The following is a 27,903-nucleotide window of genomic DNA, read 5'->3' as shown; positions in this document are numbered from 1 at the left end:
GCCATTAACTAGATTGACCAAGAAAAAAAGAGAAGACTAAAATCCCTAAAATCAGGAATGGAAAGAGGACATTACTACTGATTTTACAAAAATAAAAATGATTATAAAGGAATAATAAGAAAAATTGCATACCAATAAATTAGATAACTTAGATGAAATGGACAAATGCAGAAAAGACACAAACTACTCAAAATGCCTCAAGAAAAGAGATTATCTGAATAGACCTGAAACAAAGATAGTGAATGAGTAATCAAAAACAATGAAGAAAAACGAGGTCCAGATGGCTTTACCACTGAATTCTACCACATATTAAAATGAACAACCATAATAATTCCTCACACACTCATCTAAAATGCAGGAACTTAGTCTAGGAGGCCGGTATTACTCTGACAGCAAAACCATACCAAGAAAACAATAGACCAGTATCAATTATGATATGAATATGAAAATTCTGAACAACGGACTGGCAAACCAAACCTAGCAACCTATAAAACAACACACCATGACTTGGGGTAAGAGAGACTTACCCCAAGAATGTAAGATTGGTTCAGTATCCAAAAATCAGTTAATGTGATAGATCACATTACAGAATAAAAAAACAAAATTCATATGACCACCTCAGTAAACACTGAAGAAGCATTTGACAAAATCTAACATCTTATCAAAAAAGCAAAGATTAGGAGAACTTCCTCAGCCTGATGAATGGCATGTGAAAAACCACAGCTAACATCACAGTTAATGGTGAAAGACTGGATGCTTTTCACTAAGCTCAGGAATAAGATAAGGATTCTATTCTGACCACTTCTATTCAACATTGTATTGGGTTCTGGCATAACAGTTAGGCAAAAAATAAAATAAATAACATTTAGATGGGGAAAATAAATAAAACTATCTGTTCAAAGATGACATGATCTTATATGTAGAAAATACTAAGGAATACACTAAAAATAAAACTGTTTAATTAAAATGTTCAGCTGGGTTGCATATAAGACCTTTTACAACAATTAATTATATTTCTATATGCTTGAACAACAATCAAAACATGAAGAAAATTCCATTTATAATAGCATCTAGAAGAATAAAATACCTAGCCATGAATTTAACAAAAGAAGTATAAAACTTACTCTGAAAACCACAAAACATTGTTGAAAGAAATTAATGGAAAGATCTCACAAGTTCATGGATTAAAAGACATATTGTTAAAATGGCAATATTCCCCAGACTGATCTATATACTCAATGCAGTCTGTATCAGAATTTCAGCTGATTTATTTGTAGAAATTGACAGGTGATTCTAAAATTCATATGGAATTGCAAGGGATCCTTAATAGCCAAGACAACCTTGAAAAAGAATGAAGTAGAAGACTCAACATTTTCTGATTTCAAAACTTACTATAAATCAATGATCATCAAGACAATGTGGTTAGTGGCAGAAGGATACACCTATGAATCAGTGGAATAGAGCTGAGAGTCCATATATAAACCTTCATTCCTTAGGCCAGCTGATGTCAGCAAGAATGCTAAGATCATTCAATGGGGAAAGAAGAGTCTATTCAACAAATGCTGGTGGCACAACTGGATAGCCACATGCAAAAGAATGAAATTCAACTCTTACGTTATGGCATAAACACAAATTAGCTTAAAATGGATCAAAGACCTCAATGTAAAACCTAGAACTATAAAATTCTCAGAAGAAAACATAGGAGTAAATCTTCATGACCTTGAATTTGGCAGAGGATTCCTACATATGACCCCAAAAGAAAAAAATAGATAGGGCAGCCACCCGAGTGGCTCAGCGGTTTAGCGCCGCCTTCAGCCCAGGGCCTGATCCTGGAGATCTGGGATCAAGTCCCATGTCAGGCTCCCTGCATGGAGCCTGCGTCTTCTCCCTCTGCCTGTGTCTCTGCCTCTCTGTCTCTGTCTCTGTCTCTCTCATGAATAAATAAATACAATCTTTAAAAAAGAAAAAAAAGTAGATAAACTGAACATCAAAATAAGTCTCCTAGCAGGTGCTCAAAGAAGTTGGGAGGTATTGTGGATAATTAATTAAATATTCACTAGATTCATTGAAGAGTTTGTATTGCAAAGAAGAGCCAGAGGAGGAGAAATAAGTATCACCGTGATTGGTGAGAGGTTGTGGTAGCAAAGGAGTCTCTGCCTCTTTAGCAGGTGAGATGTCTAGTGCTAAGTCTAGGAGCATAGACTTCAGACTCCTGAAGTCTCAAGTTTGAACTTCAGCTCTGTTCCTTGCTAGCCGTCTGACTTTGGGCAAGTTTCTTTATCTCTCTGAGCTTCAGTTTTGTAATTAGTAAAATGAGAATAATAATATCTGTGTCTCGGGAGTGAAGATTAATAAGATATCTGTATTGTGCTGAATAGAGGACACAGCTTAAAATAGTGGTTCAGAATATGGGCTGTTAGGTCACACTATGTGTTCCTGTTGTAACTCTGCCACTTACAAGTTGTATAAACATCAGCAAAGCCTAACCTCTCTATACTGTACCTCAGTTTCCTCAGCTGTTGTATGGGATAACAACAGGGTTGTTGTGATGATTAAAGAAAACTGATATATATTGTAGCACAACAGTGTTGAATTCTGTAAGTGCTACCACACAGTAGCTCATAAGAAGTCCCATTTGATTCTGAAGTGCTTTCAACTTCTTGTCTGTAGAATATCATCTCATCTACTCTCTCTTATTCCCAGAATTTGCTGTTCTTGAGCTAAGCACTGTTAGTTTCCAAGTGTCTCAGTCATACTGCTTAGTAGTATGTTTTCTCAAGATTCAGAAATTCCTTTTAAAATTAAAGAGTGACATCCAGTGAAAAGGACCAAATAAAGCTATGTGGTAAAGAATATGGTCATAGCTGTTCATAATCTAAGGCAGAGTTGGAGTTTTGGGTTGAAAATACTTTGAAAATTGTTACTTCTATAAAATTTGAAGGTATAAGGTAGTTGTTAATAATTTTAAAAGTGGTTTACATGAGAATTGGAACACTTTGAGAGAGACTGATGAAAATAGATTATTTCCTCTGGAAACACTGAGTTAGACTATTCATTGATTTTCATAATGATGGAGCCAGAAGGTCTCAGACAGTTCTAATATCCCCCATTCCATTTTATTCTTGCTGAAAATTGTCCAGAAATGTGATGTATATTTGTTTTGATTCCAGTCATGGATCATGTAGGCATGTGTGAAAATAGTTTTTCTGCCTAATTGTAGCTCAAAATCTAGCTAAACTAAGTCATAGTTAAATTATTTGTGTTGGGATATGTTTCTGAATGGTGTTTTTGCATTTTAGAAAATAATGTATGGCAGTAAAACTTTCTTTCATAGGGGAGTTGCCACATAAATTTTACTTCTCATGTGTTTTTTGAGATTCATACATATTTACTTGTGAAGTTGTACTTGTATTATTTAGTACTGCTGATTAGCCAGGATACTACCTCACCACAACAAATTATTCCTGCTTATTTGCTTTGTCAGTAGGTCAATGCTTTGTAGAATGTGATTTCATAAACTAGGATTTACTCTCAGTAAGAATTTCAGATTGTTTGTAAAAGAAAGGTTACTTCAGTCAAAAATCAGGAAACTTGCCTTCAGATACTGACTTTAGGGGTTTTACTTGGAAAATATTTTTACTTTATAGTAAATCATTTTGTGATATAATATGTATTTCTAACTTAAATCATGGTGTCCTTTTCTTATAGGTGAAAAAAAGTAGATTTTAGTAAATTCTTTAATTCAGGCTTTTTTGTATACTATCTTATGGATTTACTACTGCTTACACTATTCTTACTCATTTCTAAGAGGAAGCCTTGTGGTTGAGTATTATATGCACTTTACAAGTGGAAACTGGACTATAGACCAATTTGGATTAAACACTTAGTGGAATGGGGACTTAGGTCCAGGTTATCTGATCTTTAATCTCATGCTATTTCCAGCACACATATGCTTTTTTACATCTGTTGTTTAAATATGGTAGGTGTTTCTGGAAAGTTTGACTTAAGGGAATAAACTTGCCTATTTTTAACACTCTTAATTTAATATTTAATCTTTGTTCATTTGGAGATGATGGAGACAATAGCAAAAAACTTCTAAACAAGACTGAGTTTATATTCAGATTAATCCATTTTCATCTGTTTTTTAGCATTAAAGAATTTCCCCAAATTACACATAATACAGTATTGGCATCAAAATACCCTTAGAGACCTCATCTGAGTCCTCAGGTTCCAGAAGGGGCATGAGACTCAGTGGTCAAGACTGCCAGATTTTGTTCTTTGTAGACCTCAAATTGTTTTTTTATTAAGGTAGTGGAATAGAACACCTCTTGAGTTTCCCATCCTCTCCCACTATTAAATGTTTTAGAATTCAGCATGAACTAAGCTTGTCTTAATACTAAGTTGAAACTATTTCAACTGTTTTTTTTTTTGTTTGTTTTTGTTTTTTTGTTTTGTTTTGTTTTAGGAAAGCATTCTGGAGGAGTGGACTTTTAGGGATAAACTAGCCCTTGTTATAAAACTAGGCAGTCTTTGAGCTAAAAGGAAATAAGTTTTGAGCTGATAGGAAATAATCACTGAAGGATCACCTTTTCCCTAACATAGTTTTTATATGATGAAGAACGTGGGGGAAGAAAGAGAAGGTCTCTCCACTGCTTCTGGTGTGTTGTCCTATGGATATGACCTTGCTGGACCTATGCCTTAGGTGTTCTAGAAGAATAGTGGCATGACCGGGAGGGTAGGGCTTGATTTCTTGGTTTGGTTGGGAAGAGAAAACTTTTCCTTGACTCTTTCAAAGTCCCTGGCTGGGTCTGAAAATTAAACTGACAGACAGATAAACAGAGAAAAGCATGCACATTTATTTCATATAAGTTTAATGTGACACATGAGCCTTCATAAGGGAATGAAAACCCAAAGAAATGATTAAGACAGTGTTTTTATACTAGGTTTGATGAAGAGTGGAAAGTTGTAGAAAAACATAGGACACAAAGGCTATGAGCTTAGGGTAGTAAACTGGTGGAAACTTAGCAAGACCTGAGTGTTGGGTTTCTTGATATCCCTCTATCTTCAGAGGTAAGGATACTCCTTTCCTCGGATACAGGGAAGACAGCTCTGACACGAGAGTCTTATGGCCTGGTTCAGGGGGGAAGGGAGTCAGAGAAAGGACTCTCTGACTTTCTGTACCTGCTGTTTCTCTTTAGGTTAAAATAATTATTCTGTCAAAGTGGCAAATTTGGGGGCAACATACCCTGATTCCCTTCACTTTCATATTTCGCTTCCTATTAGCTAAGGGGGTGTGCTCCAAGGATAATTTGAGTGATTATTGTATTCTTGGTTGGTCCTTCTCAACAAGAGGTTTTTAGCTCTTCCCATTTCCCTTGGGAATGTAAACTAGCTGTAGGTTAAGAGGGACAGACCTTCCTTTTTCTAACAGTAAAGCACAGAGTTTCATGTTTCCATGATTCATACAGGTATGGTACAGGCTTAAAGACAAGTATAATTAAATTACGTAAATTCTGAAAACAAAATCACAAGTTAAAAGCTCATAATAGAAGTGATGATCAATTGCTTTACCAATTAATTTCTTGTACTATTAAAATTTCAACTTTTTGTTCGTTTAGTTAGTGAGCTGTCTTCTTGCATTATAATGGAATTCGACTTATGAAAATTCAGGTTAAAGGCAGATTTTCATGAATCCACCTACACATAAAGCAAAATCATCCTCTTTTTGTTCAAAGCCAAGGTTGATTGTCACTTGGAAATAGTAGAGACTTTGATATATGCTCTTGGCATAAATGCCTGAATTTGATGTGCCAGAAAATTGTGTTATTCTTAAATTTAAAATATCTCTTCAGCAAATAAGTATAGTTTAGTATGTTGATAGGATTTTTTTAAATTTTTTTTTATTTTTATAGATGCAGGTTTTCTTTCCATCTGGGTTAAGTGATGGGTATTCTCCTTGAATAGACCAGACTGAAAGTTTCTAAGCCCAGAATTGTGGGTAGCAGTAGGGCTCTGGAAATAAGTATACTCAGGTCATGCAAATATATGTAAACTAAGGAAGTATAGTCTATAGGTAGAAAACTTTGGGAAATGGGGAGTCAGTAACATGAAGATTTTCTTTTCCTGTCTTTAAACAGCCTTCAGGTTTAGAAGCATATTTAGAAAAATAGTGTTTTAACTATGAAAACCCCTTTGTCAAGACTTATGTCTTGACAAAAGCATGTGGGTCTGCTTGCTACTTTGCATAAGAGATGGATGGTAGTGATGGGGGTGGAGAGAAAAGATTCAAGTGTATTTCAGCTGCTTTGCAGGATAAGGCACAGCAAAGAAAATAGCCATGCTGTGTGTCTCAAAGGGCCCTTGTGTGGGTATTTCAGCTTGAAAGAGGATTAGCATTGGAAGTCTGTGATCATGTCAAACATTTGTAATTGAAGGTGGCTGTTGAAAATAATTCTTAACATAACTGGATTCTAGCAGTCTTGTTGATGATGAGGTAAGTGGAGTGAATAGGAAATGATCTGTTTGTCATCGCTTGAGCCACAAAGCCAAGAAACCTAGTCTCTGGGAATGGAGACTTAAAAAAGCAATAACATTGGGAAATGTTTGATATTTCAAATCAAAGAGGCTTTTGGTGAAAAGTGCAGAAGAAATATATACATGGGAATCTGTACCATTGAATTTTTGCTTTTAACATTGTCTCTTGCCACAGTTACTTTAGTAGTCACAGGTCATACAATGACTTTTGCCAAATTGTAAGCCTAGATAACATAAGTGCCTGCCTCATGTAAACAGTTTTATTCTGTGAGCTTGTTGTCCTGTTGTGTATATTTCTGTCCTTTGAAGTCAAGTTTAAGAACTTCCTGGGGAGGCATGGGGGAGAGTTCATGGACAATCAGTAGCTCTTTCTAGTAGATGAACATGACTTTTACTTCTGTGGGTAAATTATAAATATTGCACTACATGAATTCATCTGGACTTTTAGGTAGAAAGGATGCAGTATGATTGGCTGCCAAAGAATATCTATTGCACTTGTACACTTAATGCTGCTAATGAGTGAACACTTCCACAAGGCAGTCCGTGTGATATGCAGCTTTTGGAAAATGACAGAGTGAACAGGAAATGTTTTCCTTAGAGGATTTTATTTGCTCATCCAAGGCAATAGAGAAACATTAAATGATTTGTGGTGGATTTTATTTTCTTGAAGCACCTTCTATAACTTGAAATTCAATCAGTTATTGTGCTAAGGGATGGGTGCACTGACCTTGTCAAACGAGTGAGCAAGGATTTCATTTGACTTTGGTTTGTTAGTTCACAATACTCATGTATATCTGGGTCTCTAACCTTGGCTTTTCATAACTCTGTAATCCTAGGCAGTCATTCACTATGAAAACACTTGTGTTTCTCTTTTTTCTTTGTATTTGTTCATTTGAAAAGCCTTTCAAAAGGAATTGCAGCCTGCATGTGATTATAGCTATCAATAGCACTTAAACTAACTGCTGAGATGAAACTTTTCTTTTTGGATCCCGCTAATTTCAGTTATCAATAGAAAAAGAAATTTTTTCCCCATTAAAATGCCCAACTTTACTAATTGGTAGCTGCTTCTTGGGTTGAGCCTAAATTCCTTAGGGACAGCATTTGATAGAATAATTTTTGACATTTTAATTTGACAAGAAACAATTCAGAAAAATGACTTAGACATGTGCCTGAAGTGAAGTCTTCTCTTGCTAGGGTTGTGATATTCGGTGCCGGGAATGCCTTTGAACGTCTGTAGCACTTTGTAAACCCTGTGATCCATTTAATATGATAGCTCAAGCTTCTTGGCAGGTGTTTTCATAGGAGCTTCACCTAAATTATTCTTACACAGTTGAAAGACTCCCCCTCCCCCCCATAGATATTAAGACTTGGGGGCTGATGCCATAAATTCTTACCTTTGTGATAAAAATGCTTTCCATAAGAACAATAAATTTAGGTATAAAATGTATAATTTTATGCCTCTTTATTCTTTAATCATATTATGTTCTACCTCTTTCTAACTCAGAAGTATTATTTACTCTAAAATTTTGCTCCTGGAATTTGAGAATGTTGGAACAAACTGGTTTCATATACAAATGATCTGTTGTATATCTTTGTATAATGGAAGATTTACATTTTTAAATGATGAAGCTAAAGCTTGAAGAAAATATAAAGTGTACACACACACGTAAGCAGGCATGTTCATATTTCTTAAAAATTATCTTAGAAACCTGCATTTCTCCAAGTATATTGGGGAATCGTCAAAGGGCCAAATTGAAACTGAAATGGGTGTTTGAAAAATACTTGTTGACAGAAGCCTAGTTTTTTTTTTTTTTTTAGAAGCCTAGTTTCTAAGCCTGAGAAATAGATTGAAAGAAAAGGAAAATTGACTTTTAGTTTCCTCTTTGTGTGTGTGTGTGTGTGTGTGTGTGTGTGTTTCTAACATATGAGGTTTTATTTTTTAACCACCAGATAAGGTTAGAAATGAATACTCTGAAACTTGCTCATGATGATAGTGATTTATTCCAGGTGAGGAAAATGCATTCATTTTACTACCAGTATATCCCCCTGAGAGTGGGGGTGGGCAGACTGTTTAGCAAAGCAGACTTCTTCGGGTCGATTGGTTACATTCTGTTACTTCTTTACAAGCCATTATTAGTTTGTATCCTACATATTTTTTAGTGGAAAAAAAAAACTATTTTAATGGATTTGCCAGTCATGTACGCGTATTTGTTTATTCACTTGCTGTCTTTCTCTCTCTGTCCGAAAACATTTACTGTCTTACTTCCCTTGCCTTCCCTCCCTCCCTTTCTCTCCTCTTTCTTTCTTTTCCCTCCCATTTAAATATGGGGGGAAGTTAACATCTTCCATATCACTGTGTAAAAATGCTTCTGTCTATCATTTGTTTCATAAAGACTTATGAGTTAAATCATTCTATATCTATTTTTAGTAAAGTTACTTATTACCCTTAGCAATCTAGTGTTTATAATTGCACATAAAGAAGAAACACCACTATTCCAATTTCCCTCTAAGGATTAAAAAGTCATAGTTACATTAACATACATATACTTGGGTTTATATTCTAACGTTTTTGTTTTTATAACTTTCAAATGAAGATGATGTTGCAATATGACTCCAAGTATGTGATGTGCTGCATTAACATTACTTTAGAGATTGTAGTTCGACTTACAGTCATCCTAAGTTTGAGTTAGAAAACTTGAAATTAACAGAAAAAATTCATTGGAGCCCTTTGATATAAAATATATTTTTAGAACAACATCAAGTCATTTAAAATTTACTTTGGAATAGAGACTTCATACTTAAACAAACTTAGGGGAAATAAAATAATTTTAAAAGTTTTTTCAGCCATTGTGCACAGTTACTGTTGGAGGTGATTGCCAGCATTGGAGAATCAGGAAGTCTGTAGTTTAAATTCCTCAGGATCAGATTATATTGCAGATTTTCTTTACACATGGTGTTAAGTACATATTAAGTGACAGCTATAACTTTCTTTTCCTTTCTTTCCTTTGGGAATCTCAGGAACACAGCTTTGGCTTTCTTCTAATTTGTGTTACTTTTAAATTTATTTTTAATTTTAAAAAGTATGTATATACCTGTAAGTTGCAGCGTGACTAAATATCTGAACAACTCAACCTTAGTACATTGTGTTTTTAAAATAATGTAAATATCTAATGGCTAGGTTTTAAAAAGTGGGAGCAGGAAATTTTATGAAGGAATATGGGAGATGTCATTACTTATAGGTAAGATTAGACCAGGAGTTTATGTTTATTCATTTGTTAGTTTTAGAGTCCTTTTCTTCCTGCTTATGGTTTACTTAACATCAAGGATTGTTAAGGTAAAATACATTTGCCAAAAATAAGGCCCAATAATTAAAATTTAAAATGGTCAGGGAGACCATCAGAGGTATTAGAAGATTGTAGGGATCCCAAGGAAAAATGGACTGCATATGGATTTATTTTTAAGATTCAGAGACATTCAGTGATTTTAATAAGCCTTTTCTTTGGTTCTTGAATTTAATTGGAGAGAATGCGTCATTAGCCAACCAACATTGAAGTGCCTAAGTTTGTGCTCTTTCTTTCTTGTGGAGTGAAACTTATGACTCTTTTCATGACACTGTAAATTATAAGGTACCTGTATATGGCTTGTCCTAGTTCTGCTTGTATTTCAGTTGAAATATGTGCCAGATCTGGTTCTAGTGCAGTGTGTCCATTTCATGTGTCTATTTACCATTTGCAAGATTTTGAGCAATAAATGTTCCTTGACAACAGCATCACACTTTGTTTTTTACCAACCCTCATTTTCACTATACCCCAGACATGAGCACAAATTGATGTTTATCCATGTAAATGAAGAAACAAATCCCTCTATTTCAGTGGGTAAAGCAGAAAAACATGAGATGCTGGGAAGTCTGGAAGCAATTAAGTTAGCAAAGTGTATAGGAAAAAAGACAGCAGACATGGACAATAATCCTATCAAAATAACTTGTTTTATAGAAATGAAAACCTTCAGACTAAATGACGAACAAGAAGTTAATTTAGAAAATTTTGCTTTTATTCAATTTATTTAATTTTTAAATTTTATTTAGTGCATTTGATTTCAAATATTAGAATATATATGTGAGAGTACTCTTAGTCCTTATGTGGATGTGTGTGCTGATATTTACTTTTATTCTCATCATAGAATAAGATCTGAATATAGATCAGAATAAGATCTGAAAATATGAAATTGAGAAATTACGTGAGCAACTGCACACAGTTGGAGAAAAGTATTTGCTGGTTGCTTAGAAGACAAGATAATGTAGATCCCAGTGAATTGTTTGGTTTGGAAGTAGGCACAAGTATATGACCAATAAATGAATTTCAATGGTGTAGTCATAGTAAGTAAAATGTAGGGGAAAAAAAAACAATTTTTAACTTGAATCCAAGTAAAGTTCTGTTTCATGTTTATGCTCTGTCCTTTGACAGATTTGGGAGAAAATCAGGTATTTTGACCTATCAATCTTTGGCACAGTAATCCTTTGTATATTCAATTTTTAAAAATTTTTTATTTATTTATGATAGTCACACACAGAGAGAGAGAGAGAGAGAGAGAGAGAGAGAGAGAGACAGAGACATAGGCAGAGGGAGAAGCAGGCTCCATGCACCGAGAGCCCGACGTGGGAATCGATCCCGGGTCTCCAGGATCACGCCCTGGGCCAAAAGCAGGCGCTAAACCGCTGCGCCACCCAGGGATCCCTCCTTTGTATATTCAAATAGAACATAAAATCCTAATGTTAATGGATTTTCTTTTCCATGGATTATATCATGATATTGTGTACTACTCCTCTGAGAATCCTAGTTTAGTTTCTGATGCATCTAACCAGATGACCTGATAGTGAGTCCTCCACCCTAAACAATTGACTTTTATTTTTTGTGCTTCTCCAGCATCGCTCCAGCATCTTTTCAGAATGTGCTCTCTAGGCATCGCTTTGAATATTCCTCAGAAATAATGGCTATTTCTTAAAGGTCAGATCTGAGAGGAAACAGAGACCATCATGCCAATTACATTAACCTCTAGGAATGAAATGTTTACTGATTGACTTTCACAAACAACTTTCAGAAGGCTCCAAACTTTCTTATTATTGGGAAAGCCTGTGAAAAGATGATTGGGAAGCAAGGAACAAACAGGGAGTACATATTCAAACAGAATAAAGTCTGGCCAGATAGTTCAGAGGTCACGTTTTCTTTTTAAGTCCTGGTTTCAGATGATCTTGGCCTAACTTGAGCTCTTTGGTTCTCTCTTACTCCATAGGTAAAATGAAGAGGTACTTGTGATCCTGACTTCCTTGTGGGAAGATAGTATTAGTAAATCTTAAAGCACTTTCAGAAAGCTATAAGTATTATGAAGATGCAGGAAATTTGTATTATTATTTTAGAATAAATGCAAAGGGCCTTGCAAAAATAATACCCACGTGTAGACTAAGCAAAGCATTCTATGGCCATTTTCTTCTCTGTATGTAAGCGGCTAGTTTGACCAAATTATCAGACAGACAGGATATGGCCAGGTGCCATTGCACTCAGCTCTTTTCCTTTTTTTGACAGTCTTGAGTTGAATGTTTCCTTGGGCAGCTAATCTTTGGCAGTGAGGCTTTGTTCCGATAGTGGCATCTGGCACTAGGTTGATTTAACCACGTCTGAGGTTTGCTCTTTTCAGAATGTGCTCTCTAGGCAGCTTCTGTGTGGCTGTGACATGACCACATGTTACTACTTGCTTTTCCTGCCTTCTAGCACTGCATGTGAGGCTAAGGCCTTCTGACACCTGCCATTTGGAACTTTTACTTGCTGAAAAATGTCAAGGTTTGCGACAAGATGAAGACAGATATACCTGATCATTCTTCCCTTTCTCAGAAATCGACTGAGGGCATTTGTTCATACATGGATAAATTGCTAAAGTGGTACAATTCTCTTAGCTTCGGAGAACATATTGGGTTTGTGTAGAAGTTCATATGTGTTTGTGTGTTCTTACTCTCCTTTATACCTATTCAGTGTGATACTAATTTGCTGTTTGCATAAGCAAAGTTTTCAGTGATTATTTTATGGATTTCACCAGTTAAATGGTGAAGGTTGAGGGAGAGTCATCCTCCATTTTCCTCATTTTTATTAACCTCACTAGGAAATTACATATTTTCAAGGATGAACCTCTGTTATCATATTGCCATATATGTGCACACACTAATGACTGTCAAATCTTAAATGGTCTGGGTAAGACATCCTGTTTGAGGTCCTTGCTCTTTCTGTTTTTTTTCCACCTTGAGCCATTCAGAGGAAAGATTGGTGAATAAAAGACAGAAGTGCTAACCTGATGAGCTTATTCCTTGTAGTAACTGGTAACTAAATGACTGAGGAAAGGAGTTGAACTCTGGTGTAAAATGAAGCCTTAAAATGCTATTATAGTTTGCTTATTCTTACCTTTCAATTTTATGGATAAATCATAATTGGCTGTGTGTTATTGAGTAAACTCTTTTATTTCTCTTACCTTGATCTTTATGTTGGATCTCAAGTGCCATCACATCACAGATATGGTGATACCCTAATTTGGTATAGTTCAGGGCAGAAGTTCCACTGACTCTAGATATTTTGAATTGTAAAAAAATGTGAAAGAATTGGATGAGAAAATGCCTAGAAGTTAAGTTCTTGAGAGCCATACTGTGTTCAGAGGCTGTGGATTGCTTGTGAAACTGTATCTTCTGGCATCTCTTCGGACAGCTTCCTTTTAAATGGCTTAAAGTGGCTCAGTGGTAAAGGGAGAATAAATATCAGCTAATTGGCTTGTTCCTTGTAGTGTAGTATATGAATGATAGTAGAAATACAAAATCCATTTCCAGCAATTGGAAGTCAGTGAGGACTAATAGCTCTTATGTTAACAACAGTATCCATGTACCAGAACATAAATATTCAAAAACATTTTAGTGGAAGCCTGGCAGTTCTTTTTTTTTTTTTTTTTTTAAAGATTTTATTTATTTATTCGTGAGAGAGACACAGAGAGAAAGAGAGGCAGAGACACAGGCAGAGGGAGAAGCAGGCTCTGTGCAGGGAGCCCGATGTGGGACTCGATCCCAGGACTCCAGGGTCATGCCCTGAGCCGAAGGCAGGCGCTAAACCATTGAGCCACCCAGGGATCCCCAAGCCTGGCAGTTCTACAGTGAACAAAGCTTCTTGCTTCACAATCTATGTTAACTTGAATTATATAAAGAACTCTTGTTGCAAACCTAAATGGCTTGATCTTTTAACTGGATCCTTCCTATTGTTAGGGTTTTTCCATAAAATCATGGAATATGTGTCTCAGGGTAATGGTTATAGAAATAATGTTAAGTAAGCTTCTTAATCATAATGATTTACTTTTTGGATGTCAATAGTCAAGGAATAAACATATAGTATTTGGGTTTCACCTAAGAAACTACTAATCTTACTATTGCTTCTATATGAATTAAACCTATCCTGTTTATTCTTGAAGTATGTTTCATACATTTGAAAGTTATGATCCTAGGCAAGATTAGAACTTTGGTTGCCATCTTTGACTCCTCTTAATTTAAGGTTCAATAGCTTTTCAACAAAGAAAGGGCTGTATGAGTGAATTACCCTTAAATCTTCAGTGAAAAAGGCTAATAAAATTGAACAAAAATATCAAGGTAAATCAAATGTATCTTTCAGAGAATGTTCTTTTCTCTATGATCTCTACTATGGTGATACCACTTGTTCCCAATTTGTAGACTTTTTTTTTAAGATTTTATTTATTCATTTGAGAGAGAGCAAGAGTGAGAGAGCACAAGTAGGGAGAGTAGCAGAGGGACAGGGAGAAGCAGGCTCCCAACTGAGCAGGGACCCCGATGTGGAGCTCATCCCAGGACGCCAGATCATGACCTGGGTCCAAGGCAGACACTCAGCTGGCTGTCTATGGTGCCCCGTAGACATATCTCTCATAGCTTTAGGCATGGCTTTAAAAGCCATGAGACTGATCAGTGGTTCTGAAAATACTGGCTGAGAAGTTTATATTCTTTAGTGCTAGCATTCCATCCAGTATTCCCAGTTGATAGGTCAGTCCTATTTGCAGCTGAATTTATTCATTCCATAATATATTAAATTCAGTTAGTTGCAAATTTTCTTTTCCTCCTAAAAATGGTGAATATATTTAGGATGATAGTTGTAATAGACTTTGCTAAAAGGAAACAAAACAGAAAATCAGATATGAGTGACATTTACATTTGCATATGCAGATGGGAAAACCACTAAGCATTCACATTTTTCAAGGGTTTGATATTTCTTTTGAATTTTTGAAGCTTTAGAACAGTGGTTCTCAAAGTATAGTCCCAGACTTCCTCAAACTTAAAAACTGTTGTGTTTCAAAAGACTGTTAGAAAAATGACAGGGCAAACCAAAATTTGGGAAAATATATGCAAATCACATGTCTGCTAAAGCCTTGTATGTTTTTTTTAAGTTTATTACTTCATTCTTTTTTTTTTAAGATTTTATTTATTTATTCATGAGAGACACACACAGAGAGAGAGGCAGAGACACAGGCAGAGGGAGAAGCAGGCTCCATGCAGGGAGCCTGATGTGGGACTCGATCCCGGGACTCAGGATCATGCCCTGGGCCGAAGGCAGGCACTAAACCGCTGAGCCACCCAGTGATCCCAAGACTTGTATTTATTATACATAAAGAATACTTAGGACTCAGTAACATGCAAACAAGCCAATTAAAAATGGGCAACAGATTTGAATAGATATTTCACTAAAGAAGATTAGGAAAGGCCAACATACATGTTGAATAAATGCTCAGCATCATTAATTAAAGAAATGTAAATTAAACTACAAGTAAAAAGATACTACTTAATAACAGAATAGCTATTGTCAAAAAGATGATAAGTATCATGGAAATGAATATACTGGAGCACTCACTCATTGTCCCTAGGCAGTTTCTTTTAAAGTTAAGCATGAATTTATACTTTAGCGTCTCTCCTCCTGGAAATCTATCCAAGAGAAGTGAAATGTGTGTCCAACACAAAGACTTGTGCATGGATATTTGTAGCAGCATTATTCTTAATAACAGAAAACTGAAATGAATTCCCAAGTCCATTGACTGATGAATAGATAAATAAAATGTGGTGTATCTAGAACAATGGAATACTGTTCAGCAATAAAAAGGAAACACTGAAGCTACAACATGGAAGCTTCTCAAAAACATCATAAGTGAAGAAGCCAGATATAGGAGACTGTATATTTTATGATTGCATTTATAGGAAACATCCAGATGAGGTAAATATATAGAGAATAGAAGATAGAAAGTGGATACCTGGGGCTGGAAGTAGGAATGAGAACACACTATCTTGGGGATAGAAATCTTCTGAAATTGGAGTTTGGTGATGGTTATATAACATTTATTCAGTCATTGAATTCTACACTTACAGTGGGTGAATTTTATGAAATGTAAATAATTTCATATTATTGAAATGAAACCAAAGAATAAAAAATGTAGTTCCAGGACTAGCAGCATCAGCATCACCAGAGAATTTGTTAGTAATGCAAATTCTTGGCCCCAGTGAAGCAGAAATTCTGGGGGTGGGGCCCAGCTAGCTGTGGTTTAACAGCCTGCAGTGGATTGTGATGCAGGATCAAGTTTGAGAACCATTGTTTGAGAAACAAGGAAGGTCACGTGGAGATGAGGGTAGTTTTGGGTATCGTTTGTGTACATTCAGTTTACTGTGTTCTGTAACTGCAGGAGAGGTTTGAATTAAGGCCTGTTGTAGTCAAGCTAAAGAAAATTACAGGGCAATGGGAATAAAAATAAACTGGCCTTTCATGTTCTTGCTATGTCCCTATGAGAAGCTTTATGATTGTGATGTTTGTGTACCACATATGTTAGTAAATTCCTGTGTTCTTTTAGGCTTGCTGTTACTTAACAAACATAGCATAAACAGGTTCATTTGCCATAACGACGTGGAAGTTTAGATCCTTGAAAGGAATTATTTCTCCTAAATATTTACACAGTGTAATATAGCAAAGCCAGAAATGTGCAGTGATCCCCAAAAAGTAAAGATCTGACTACAGATAAAGAAGTAAACGGAGCAGTCAGCTGAACTAAAATTCATTCTCCCTCCATCTGTTCAGTGTACCTTTAAAAACCACGATTAGAAAATTGGTTGATCTGGAGTAGTGGTCTTATGCATGGCATGTGTGTTCAGGTTTGTTTTTTCTTCTCCCCAGCCCCTCCTTCCCCAGCATTATTTGGGTGGCCGAAAGAAGTTCTGAAGGTCAAGGCTGCTCCAGGCTCCTAGCTGGTGCATGTGTAAAATGAAGTTCATAGATAGGGTCTCCCTCAATGGAGGCAAGGGGGGCTGGGGCCAGGGCCGGTGATGACTTCTGCCAAGGTATACATTCACTTCAGAGGAAAGTAGGGGTTTGGAGGATTAGGAACAAAATATGAGAAGGGAAAAAAGGAGGAATGGGTAACATAGTATGAAAACCCATCAGTGTGTGTCATTTGTTAGCAGAGTTCACTGAGATTGTTAGTGGTAATATTTAGAAGAGTATTAGGGAATGTAATATAAAACAGTGATGTTTCCAAAATTTTATTCTACTGAGGGTAAAAAGAACTGGGCTAGTACTTGCTGGCAAAGTAGGTCTCAGCCTTTGTCTTGCTCTTTAATTATTGTTGTTATTATTTTGCTTTTCATTGTCTCATTTCCTTTGCTTCTGTCCTTTTTTGTGATTATTCTTTCTTAAACTTGTAATAATTAGTATGATGTTATTGAACACTCACTATTAGCAAAATATTAGAGTATTACATCCTCTAAACTGGTAATTCCAAAAATAAATAAATAAACAAACAAACAAACAAACTGGTGATTCTGAGTTGTTACTGGTTGGGTAATAAAGGAATCATGTATTTTGTGGTAAGTTTCATTCGACAAAGTCTATGCCGTAACAATCTGCACTCCTCTATTTACAAGTGGATAAACTTGCATAGATGTATATAAGCTAGAAAAGACGAAAAGATGAGTTAATGAGGCAAACTTTTCCCTTCATAAAAAAATTCAACACAATTCTCTATGCAACCCTCAAATTTATATCTGAATAGAATTGCACTTGAAAAAGAATAAACAAATACAAATAATTTGTTATATGAATAAGCACAAATTGAGTAAAAAATGGACAGTTTTGGAGTTACATGTAAAAATCAGGAGAAGCATACCTTTTTTTTGGGGGGGGGGTGTACATTGGCAGGTAATTCAACATAATGTTCTTTAAATCAGTACATTTCAAATTATTGACCGAAGGACATTTTCACTGTAAAATCAGGTCAGTCTTTATTCCCTGCCTTCTTAGTTTTTTGTGTCTTGTCAGTAATGAACATGGAATGTTTACAGTACTGTAGCTCGTGTTCTTTTTGCCTAGGATTTTCTTGTCTTGGAGTCAGGGCTTTGTCTGGCACCACGTAGGCTCTAGGCCTTGTGGTTGCTCTTATGGCAGTTTTTTCTTGAAAACTCCTGTGGTGGTATCATGCAGTGCTGTAACAACTCCTTATTGGTCTCAAACATAGTTGGGGAAAGAAAAGAGATAAAGGAGGGATTTTTAAAAAGGAAAGCAAAAGAAGGTGAAAGGAAGAGAAAGAGAATAAAAGGGATGCTTACTGTAGAGAGTAGCAGAGATGATCATTTCTGTGGGTGCCATTCTTGGTCAGAAATAGCTTCTACCTCAGTGGAGAGACCCAGCCTCCAGATGGGAGACAAGCTCTCTGTCCTCTTTGTCTTTCAGTTTGTTGACTTGCTTTCCCCTACAACGGCATTTGAAGATACCAGTGATTTTTGTCATCTCTGTCATTGAATGGCTCACTTGCCAGCAGTGACGGTGATTTCAGTGTCATGTTTTGCCACACTGTGTTCTGCTGTAGAGGCTTGGCATCACTGTGCACAGAAAACTCTGATGCTAAAGAGCAGAATCAGATTCTCATGCCCAATGCTATTGCTATATTTATAGCATGGAAGGATAGGTAGCTGGTGCTCTGAGGAACCCTAAACTCCAAATTAAAGTTCTGTTGCATAGTTGCTAATTCAGGTCTTCCTGTTTTGGGTTTCTTTTGTGGCTGGAAAGTGTTCTTTTCATCTGATGTGGTATGGGGCACTGAAGGAAAGGTAACTGAGGGAATTCTGTACTGTTGAAATCGTGCTCTGTGGGTAAGATATGATAGGATGCCCATCTGCGAGTACATACACCTTTGGTAGACATTTTAAGTTCTCCCAGGCTTATTTTGGGTCCTCCGTGTGATTACTGTACCACTGCTAAGCTTATTCTCTTTGAACAATGCTCATCATTTGAAAGAAAATTTAGAACTATTGTTTGATTTTTTTTTTTTTTTTTAAACTGGCCATTGAATTCTTTCTAACTGGTCTTCCACCAGATGGTGCTAGTGTTACATATCTAAAGGATCTAAAGGTAACTTCTTTGGTACCATGGAAATCTTGAGCTTGTGTGTGTTTTCTCTCTTTTTCCCCTTCACCAGATTTTGTTTTTAGTGTTTTTCCACACACACACTACTTTCCTGGCACACTACCGTGTCGCCCCACATCTTGTATGTTGTGGGTAGTGAATTGATTATGCCTTGGCAATCATGAAGGATAACTTGGGAAGTGGGTTCAGAGCCCAAGGACTGAGTAAACCTTAAGGATATATACTGATATACTGTGTGATTTCTTGTAAAACTTCTCATCATACATTTGTTTTTTATCTAGCCTATGTGTACAAATTGAGAACTGATTCTTTACTTTCCTGCTTGGCCACCTTTCTTTTATGTTATAGGAATATCATAAAATGTTATTGTTTGAGATCTGGAAGCCACGTGCAGAAGTTATTCCTAAAAAATGATATGTTTACCCAGATTAAGTTCAAAATAACTTTAATAACTGTACAAGAAAGTTTAGTAGAATAAAAGAAAATGTGGGGCATTATGTGATACAAGATCTCCTGGCCAATTAGCAATTGTTTTTTTAAACTTAAATTTTAAACTTTTTCTGTTGACAAATATGTGGCTATTGCAGAAAAAGTTAAAGCAATGAGAATGCAATTAAAGGAATAGCTCATTTAAATACTATTAACATTATGTTGCATAAATCTTCCCTTTTCTTGTTTTCATATAGGTCTATATTTTAAAATATCAGAGTTGGTCTCATAGACATAAATCCAGTTTTTTTCACTTAATATTTTACAAATAATTTTTAGTGACAGTATAGTTTTTCATTTAATGAACTCTCCAATGATAGATGGTTTTGTTTTGTTTCTTTCAGTAAAGCATGAATAGCTCTTTTTCATTTTTTTGTGTATTTTTAAATTTCTTTTGTATGAATTTTTAAAAATGTAATAGCTGACTCAAAAAGAATGCATATTTTTGTAACTTGATCTGCATTTTCAAGATACCATCCAAAAGCGTTCTACAGTTTAAACGTCTTTAGCAGCATATGATTTTGCTTGTTTCCTTGCTTCCCTATCATCACCAGGTCACCCTGGTTTTTAAAGCGGCTAATACTGCTCGTTTGAGACTCCCTGAAATGACAATTCATCACTAAATACAGGAACTTAAAATTGCTTTGATATTTTCTTAGAAATAAGCTTTATCCTTTAAACACTGAATCCTAGAGCCCCTTTTCTTCACAATGGTTTGGTTTGGGCTTTGTCTCCTGTTCCTCAAGTATAGCAGTCATCCTTTCGTACTTCAGAATGGGTTATCTCGTGTACAGAGCACAGAACCAAGGTCTGTGTTGGCTAGCTGTTTTTGCACTTAGTATTACTTGTTGGGGAATTTAGCTCAAGCCATTATTCTCTCTTTGTATGAATGTTTCTCAGTCTGAAAAATTGGGAGAATGGTTTTTAGATAAATTATTTTTAAAAGCTTTAGTGAAATAAGCTGTGCATTTAATGTAGTAGCTACTTAGTGCATATTTTTTGATGGGCAGAAGGAAGAAAAAGCTGTTAGGTAATAGTAAGGTTTGAGGAATTTTAATGTACTTTTGAAAAGAATTAAGAACACGTCAGTTTTTACTAATTCAATATATCCTGACTGATTTTGATATCTTAATAAATAACTACATTTTCATTTAAATAGGTTATCTTTGAATTAAATTTCCTCCTACTAATATAAGGAAGCATGTGATTTATTTTAAAATAAGAAAAAACAACAAAGCTATTTTTGTATTTGGGAAATGGGAAGAAGGGAGGAGACATGTAACCTTGTAGATGAATGTGAAAACTATTAGCCTAATAACTGGAAAAAAAACAAACGGCTAGTTTTCCTGTCTCATGAAAAGAATCCTCACCCCACCCCATCTCAATTTGGTAAAAGAAATTGCCATCCTCTTTATTGTCAGAAAAAATAGTCACTATAAGAAAACTACTTGCAAACTGGGTTTTAGAAAGATTCATCAACATATAATCTGGGCAGATGACATGTACAAATTCTGTAATTCAAACATATCTTTTCAAAAATAAATTATATTGATAAGTGATCAGATTGATGTAATATCATTGAATTTTGCTTGAGATACAACAATTTAGCATTTTTAACTTAGAGTTTTTATTAAGATTTTTAAGAATGAATTTAAAAGTATATGCATTCTTATTATGGGCATTTCACTTGCTTTTTAGTTTTGAGTATGAGATTTGTATTTTTTTTTTAATAAAGAAGACCCTAAAATCATGCTGAATTTGATTGTTTTTAAAAATACCTATTTAGTAATGGACCATTAGCACATTAATATATATATCTGGGAAAATGTAAGTCCAATGGTAGCTTCTAAAATGTACCTGCATTTTTTTTAAACACTTGAGATACTATATATATATATTTAAGTATTTGTATGCACTGGCAACTTGTAGGGGCTTCAGAGCACTGTAATAATGTTGAACTTTCAGTTCATTTACAGCTGTGTCAGTTAAATTTCCCCCAAATAATAAATTCTGCTCAGTCTTGTCTGCTTTATGGCAAAATAAATAAAGTAATCAAATTCTAAGATTATGAGCCCAGGTTTTTTACACCTGGGAGAAATTTGTTTTATGGAATATGGTATTTATTAAATCATGAGCTGTCTGAGTTTTATGTAGAGTTCATTTTTGCTTTTCTCAAAACATATTAGACATGAGAATACTTTTTCATAGTTTATTGGGAAATTTGTAATAAACAGATAGTGGCATATAAAATTTAGCATACTTTCTGAGTAATCTATCCTTGACATCCAAATGGGAATGAACAAAATGGGGGTGGGTCATTATAAATACTTTTGTTCTTCGAAACTTCTGGAAAAAATCATCACCACTCGCAGCTTGATTTGTTACATTTAAACTTGCCACATACACTTCTTAGGTCCTTATATGTTGTGTATTGAAAAATCAGTGTTGAGATTTTTCTGTTCATTTCGATTATTGGAGCATTCTGTTCTACTAGCATTAGTACTGACCTATTTATTGGACTCATGCTATGTAATAACTAAAGCATATGAAATTTACTACATTTTGTATTGATTTAATATTAACGTTAATCTAAAATCTTTCAGTGCAGTGTGTCACATCTGTTTTGTATTCCTCTGTTTAAAAGAAGTGGCAGTGTGGTATTTGGAGGAATATTTATTATCTGAGTGTTTTTCTTTGCAACAGTTTTCTCCCAGTCTGTTGAGAATTACAACTTCCAAAAGACAGTGAATCACCCAGCAAATTCTCAGGTACCAAACTGCTAAAACCCATAGTTAATTGGAATTTTTATTTACCACTTCATTTCCCTTTACTTAATAGTGGCAATTTTGGAGCCTTTGTGGTAAAAATTTTTTTTAGGTATTCTTTTCCCTTAATAGTAGGTCCAGCCTGCACTTCATGGATACTCCAGTTTTTTTAGACTTGAGTGTTGAGTTGTGTTTGAAACCAAATTTTGTACGACCAGTAACTGAATATTCTTATCCTGTGATGATGCTTCCTAACTTTTTGAGGGGTTATGGGTTTCTTTAAGTAGTCACTGAAAACTGTAATTCCTTTTACTAGAAAAAAAGTGCATAAACACAAGTGTTTCTTACGCAATTTTAATTAATCCTGTTTCTCCCTATCCAAAAGACCAAGGCCCCCAGGTTAGAAAGTACCACTATTAATGGAACTGAAAAATCCCTTCTAGAGTATTGGTTTTAACATTCTATTATGCCACATAAGAGTTTTTGTCACTTCAAGCTTTCTTTGACATTACATTTTCTCCTTGATCATTATGTAGTAGAAGATAAGCAGAATCTAAATCTTATTTTAGAGAAAAAGCACAATTACCTTTTAATCTTAAAGACTATCTCTGAAATTATAGAATATATTTGACCTTCTACATGCTTTATATTCTACCTTAGACACATAAGAAAGGAAGAAAATGTTTCTTGCTTAAAAATATGTTATTACACTTACTGTTTAGCACAAAAATATGGGTTTTCATTTTAATGCGAGGTTGTGAAGCTATTCAGAAGTTACTTGTGCTGGTTACAAGTTCAGACTTAGGTTTCAAGCAGATTAAGGTTCAAATCTAGCTCAATAGCTTACCAGCCAAATGACCTTGGGCAATTACTTCTCTGTTAAAAAAAAAATCACCATGAAAAGATTAAATGAGATATTGTCTATAAAGTGGTTTGTTTAGTATTTTGCGTGTAATATGTACTCAGTTACCTCTTTCTGTATCATGATGATAGTTTTGATGAGGATAAACAATTTCAGAGTGTTCATCTTCCTATTATGAAATTCAGGACAGGAGACTTGGTTGCAAAGAAAAAATAATCTTTATAATCACCCAAATAATCTTCTCAATTCTTGGTGGTTTATAATTGTCAAAGTTCAATCAAGAGTTCTTCAGAGACAGGGGTAGCAAACTTTTTCATAGTTTTCTTATTCGTGTTCAGCTGTTACAATGGGGCAATATGTTAAAAGTTATCCACTAAATTTGTCTCACAATTGAAGTAAATATTGAGGAACAGAGAAAGGAGAGAGAGAGAGAAAGAAAGAAAAAGAAAGAAAGAAAAAGAGGAAGGAAGGAAGAAAGGAAGGAAGGAAGGAAGGAAGGAAGGAAGGAAGGAAGGAAGGAAGGAAGGAAGGAAAGGGAAGGGAAGGGAGGAAGGAGAAAAAGGAAAAAGAAAAATCAAGTACAAACATGTTTCTGCTTTTGAATCTTGACACCTAGATGGTCTTGTGGTAGAGCCACAGGTATCATGAATACTTTGGGTAGATGATGTTTCTTTGCATATTATGTCATTAAGAATACCTCTAACTTAAAAATGTTGAATAAACTATAGTGATGTCAAGTACTGTGTACATGTCCGCTGTAAAAGACTGTTCTTATTGTGGTTTATAAAATATTTGGAGCCAAAGAAGAGAAGCATGTGTGTGATGCTTTGATTAAATAAATGGCTTAACACCTGCCTGAAATGAAAGCCTTCAAGTTTATTAAAAGGATTATTTCAGACCCTCCTGAAAAGAAGTGGAATAATATCCTGTCTGATCCCTTTCCTATCCACATTGTGGTTGTTCATTATAATTGAGCAATAATCACAGGAGTGTTTATGGCAGTGGTTTCTGTATATATCCATACATGTGCACATATCCACACATATGCACATGCTCTCCACGATGCTTTAGAGTGATTCAGTTGGGAATCATAAGTATTAGTCAACAATAGATTATAAACACGAGAATCTGAGTATATTCTGGAAATTCAAAGTTGGTATTAGAGGAGAGTATCCATTTGTTCATCTATAAACTGTGTCATTACTACTGATAGAATTCATTATGGATTGAAACCTGTGTATTTCTTCTGTGAAGAACACAAACCTTACTTGATCACTTTATTTCTGAAAAATTAAATGTTATAGGTACCGTCAAAATATAAAGAGAACGCTTTACCCTGCAGGTTTTTTTTTTTTTTCATAATACCTAGTCTTGGGATTCCTGGGTGGCTCAGTGGTTTAGAGCCTGCCTTTGGCCCAGGGCGTGATCCTGGAGTCCTGGGATCGAGTCCCATGTCGGGCTCCCTGCATGGAGCATGCTTCTCCCTCTGCCTGTGTCTCTGCCTCTCTCTCTCTGTGTCTCTTGTGAATAAATAAATAAAATCTTAAAAAAAAAAAAAAAAAACTAGTCTTAGTCTTATTCAATAATTTTCTTTGACCAAGCAAAAAGTTTGGAAAATGATATTTCCCCCTTTTCTTTCTTCTCAGTATTGTCAGTGAAGCAGGGGCATCAATCTACAGTGTCAGCCCTGAAGCTAACAAGGAGATGCCAGGGCTGGACCCTAATTTGAGAAGTGCAGGTAAGAAACAATGGGCTGTCACAAAAGCATGTGGGTTTGTTATTTTGAAGGACTTCTCTTTTTAGCAAGCAAAATAATTAAATGTCCAAATTTAATTTTCATAAATATTTAGGAAACATATACATAAAAATACAAAGCACGTTAGAATGAAAAGTATTGGAGTAATAATTAGAACTGTGGAAGAGGAAGAATATTGTTTTTTAAAGAGTATAGTAAAAAAATTAGCCCAAAACAACCTTAGTAAAATTAAATGCTTTAATAAAACTAATAAAGTACTCCAAATCTCTTATTATTATACAAAATATTTTTTATTACAGCTTTTTATTGACAAAAATTAGCATTTCGGGCAGCCCGGGTGGCTCAGCAGTTTAGCGCTGCCTTCGGCCCAGGGCCTGATCCTGGAGACCCGGGATCAAGTTCCACTTTGGGCTCCCTGCATGGAGCCTGCTTCTCCCTCTGCCTGTGTCTCTGCCTCTCTCCCTCTCTCTCTCTCTCTGTGTGTCTCTCATGAATAAATAAATAAAATCTTTTTTTAAAAATTAGTATATTAACAGAAATACAGTACAAATATATAAACATGCACGGTTTATTGCTAAATATTTATCAAATGACCAGTTTCTCTTGTCTTGCTTATAGGGGCAGTCATTAACGTTTAAAACAGCCTGCTTTGATTTTAGTTGTATTAAGTTGCTTTGGTTTCTGTTTTGTGGAATAGTTAAAATCTTGTGTGTGAAGAAATTGAGATATTTCAATATGTCTAGTGAAAGCAATTTGTGTTATAAGCGAAATATTAAATCTGGTCAGAGCACTTTTACATGTAATAGATATTTAGACTACTTTGTTAGAAAGAGACTTTTTATTTAAAATTTTTCCTTACCTATTCTCATCAAGTTTCATTGGCTACTCTTGAAATCTGTACTTGAAGATACATATTTGAAAATTTTTGCGTTTGCCTGAGGCTAGAAACCTATTTCTGACATCCAAAAGAGCTTGTAGTTTCCTTTCACTTGTTTGTTCCATGATACCATTACCTGTCTAAAATGATCAGCTTCTCAAACTCAGATCCCAGCTCAAAATCTTGGTCCTCCTGTGAAGCTTTTCCCTATCACAGCAGCTCAATGTGGTCTCTGCCTCCTTGCCATGTGCTCTTTTGTTACCTACCTTGTAATAACAATAACATTAATAATAGTAGTAGGAGGAGATATAGTAATCATAGTGGGAGCTGCTAATACTAATCTTTTTAAGCACCTAATATGTGTGAAACATTATGGTAAATGTGTTACCAGGTTTATTTTGTTTTATTTTCATAAACTGAGTCTTAAAGAAGCCACATAACCACATTATAATTATATAATGCACATAAGTGCATATATAATACTTGTGTACTTCTATAATAAAAGGATATTTTATTAAAAAAATAAAATTCAAGGGTTCCTGGGTAGCTCAGTCACTTAAGTATCCAACTCTTGATTTTTGTCTCAGGACATGCTCTCAGGGTTCTGAGATTGATCCCCACATTGGAGTCCACGTTGAGTGTGGAGCCTGCTTAGGATTCTCTCTTTATATCCCTCTGCCCTTCCCCCCTATCTCCACTCATACATGTGTGCTCTCTCTCAAAACATAAAATAAATTAGAACCTTTTAAGTTGGCACTGAAAGGTAATCTTCCAAAAAAACATTTGAAAGAAATATTGCTTAGAGAGTGGCAATCTCTCAGACCTTCCACTGTTAAGGGGGCTCTTGTTTCCTCTTCACCACAGGCCTCTGTGGATACATAACTGCCAATAGAATTATAGAGCAAGATTACAACATTCCAACAAGACTCTGAAACTAGGAAATAATAAAAAAGAGGAATCATTATATGGTCCGAATTACTTAGATTCTCAATTCTGGCTGTGTCTTCAATTTGGGATTCACTGCGATATATCCTCCTTCTGTGTCTTAGCTTGCTTTTACACGGCAATAACTGATTGTGTTTGATCCATATCAACTCAAAACATCCACCTAGACATTTTGAGCCTTCAAGAACTGGTCCTGGAGGCAAATATTGAAAGAAGCTCAGTCTCCACTCTTGGTTTTCTAGGGTCCACTTCTTTGTCAATTCCTCATTTCTGACTGGAAGTCCTTCTCTTTCCTAGTGATTGATACCAGGGATGACTTTATACTGCATTTGAGACCTATCCTACTGATGAGTGTGGGTTTCCCCTTTCAGCCCTCCATAAGTTTACTGTATCAGAATATAACAGAACCTTAATGTTCATACAGTGTTAACATATGTAAGAAGGTGACCTTCATATTACTGTATCTTCTTGACCAGTTTGTCAACTTACTGAGAGAGATTATCTTTATATATGCTTATAGTTCCCCATAATAAGTTCATTATACATGAGAGGCATTTAAATTGGATAGACAGAATGGTAGATAGGTGATATTAAAATGTTTATTATGGATTTCTGACTTAAAATAGAAGATTGAGTGCACCTGTTATTCCTTTACTCCCTTCTGAACTCCCATTAAAGTGACAGTAACATGATAGAAGGAAGGCACAAACATTCTAGGACAAGAATAGGAGAGGAAAGATCAGCAACAGTCATTTTGAAGCAGGAAAGCAGATGGCTGAATAATAAATGATTTAGCCAACTTGAGAAAATTGAATACTAAGACAACATAGAAAACCGAGAACTAATCTGAAATGATCATGGAACCCTTATAGGTTCAGGAAATGCACCAGATTATTTATAGAAGTATCTTGGGAGGGCTGCAGGTAGGTCTAAAGTAAGAAGATTGATTGAAAGTTCTGTGTAGAAAGCAATTAGACCAAGTTAAACATAGAATACCACGTAACCCAGCAATTGTCCTCCTAGGTATATGCTCAAAAGAGTTGAAAACAAGGATTCATAGCACCATTCACACAGCCAAAAGCTGGAAACAACCCAAATGACCATCAGTGGATAAATGGCCAAACAAAATGTGGTACATCCAACAATGGTATATTATTTTTAGTCATAGCAAAGAATGAAGTATGGCATGTGCC

At 35.3% G+C, this 27,903-nt stretch overlaps 1 protein-coding gene across 4 annotated transcripts in view; it reads left to right on the top strand.

Moving 5' to 3' along the window:
* The window catches only part of SRBD1 (S1 RNA binding domain 1), a 193,762-nt gene that overhangs the window by 80,171 nt on the left and 85,688 nt on the right, over window positions 1-27,903 (top strand). For all 4 annotated transcript variants that reach the window (XM_025992583.2, XM_072741202.1, XM_072741203.1 and 1 more), the window contains one exon: window positions 24,779-24,870. In XM_025992583.2, coding sequence (XP_025848368.1) covers window positions 24,779-24,870 — 92 coding nt within the window. The remainder of the gene's footprint in view (window positions 1-24,778; window positions 24,871-27,903) is intronic.

Source organism: Vulpes vulpes, chromosome 16 (assembly GCF_048418805.1).
Source record: "Vulpes vulpes isolate BD-2025 chromosome 16, VulVul3, whole genome shotgun sequence".
Lineage (NCBI taxonomy): Eukaryota > Metazoa > Chordata > Mammalia > Carnivora > Canidae > Vulpes > Vulpes vulpes.
Note: the sequence above shows the minus strand (reverse complement) of the source record. Positions and strands in the feature narration are given on the sequence as shown.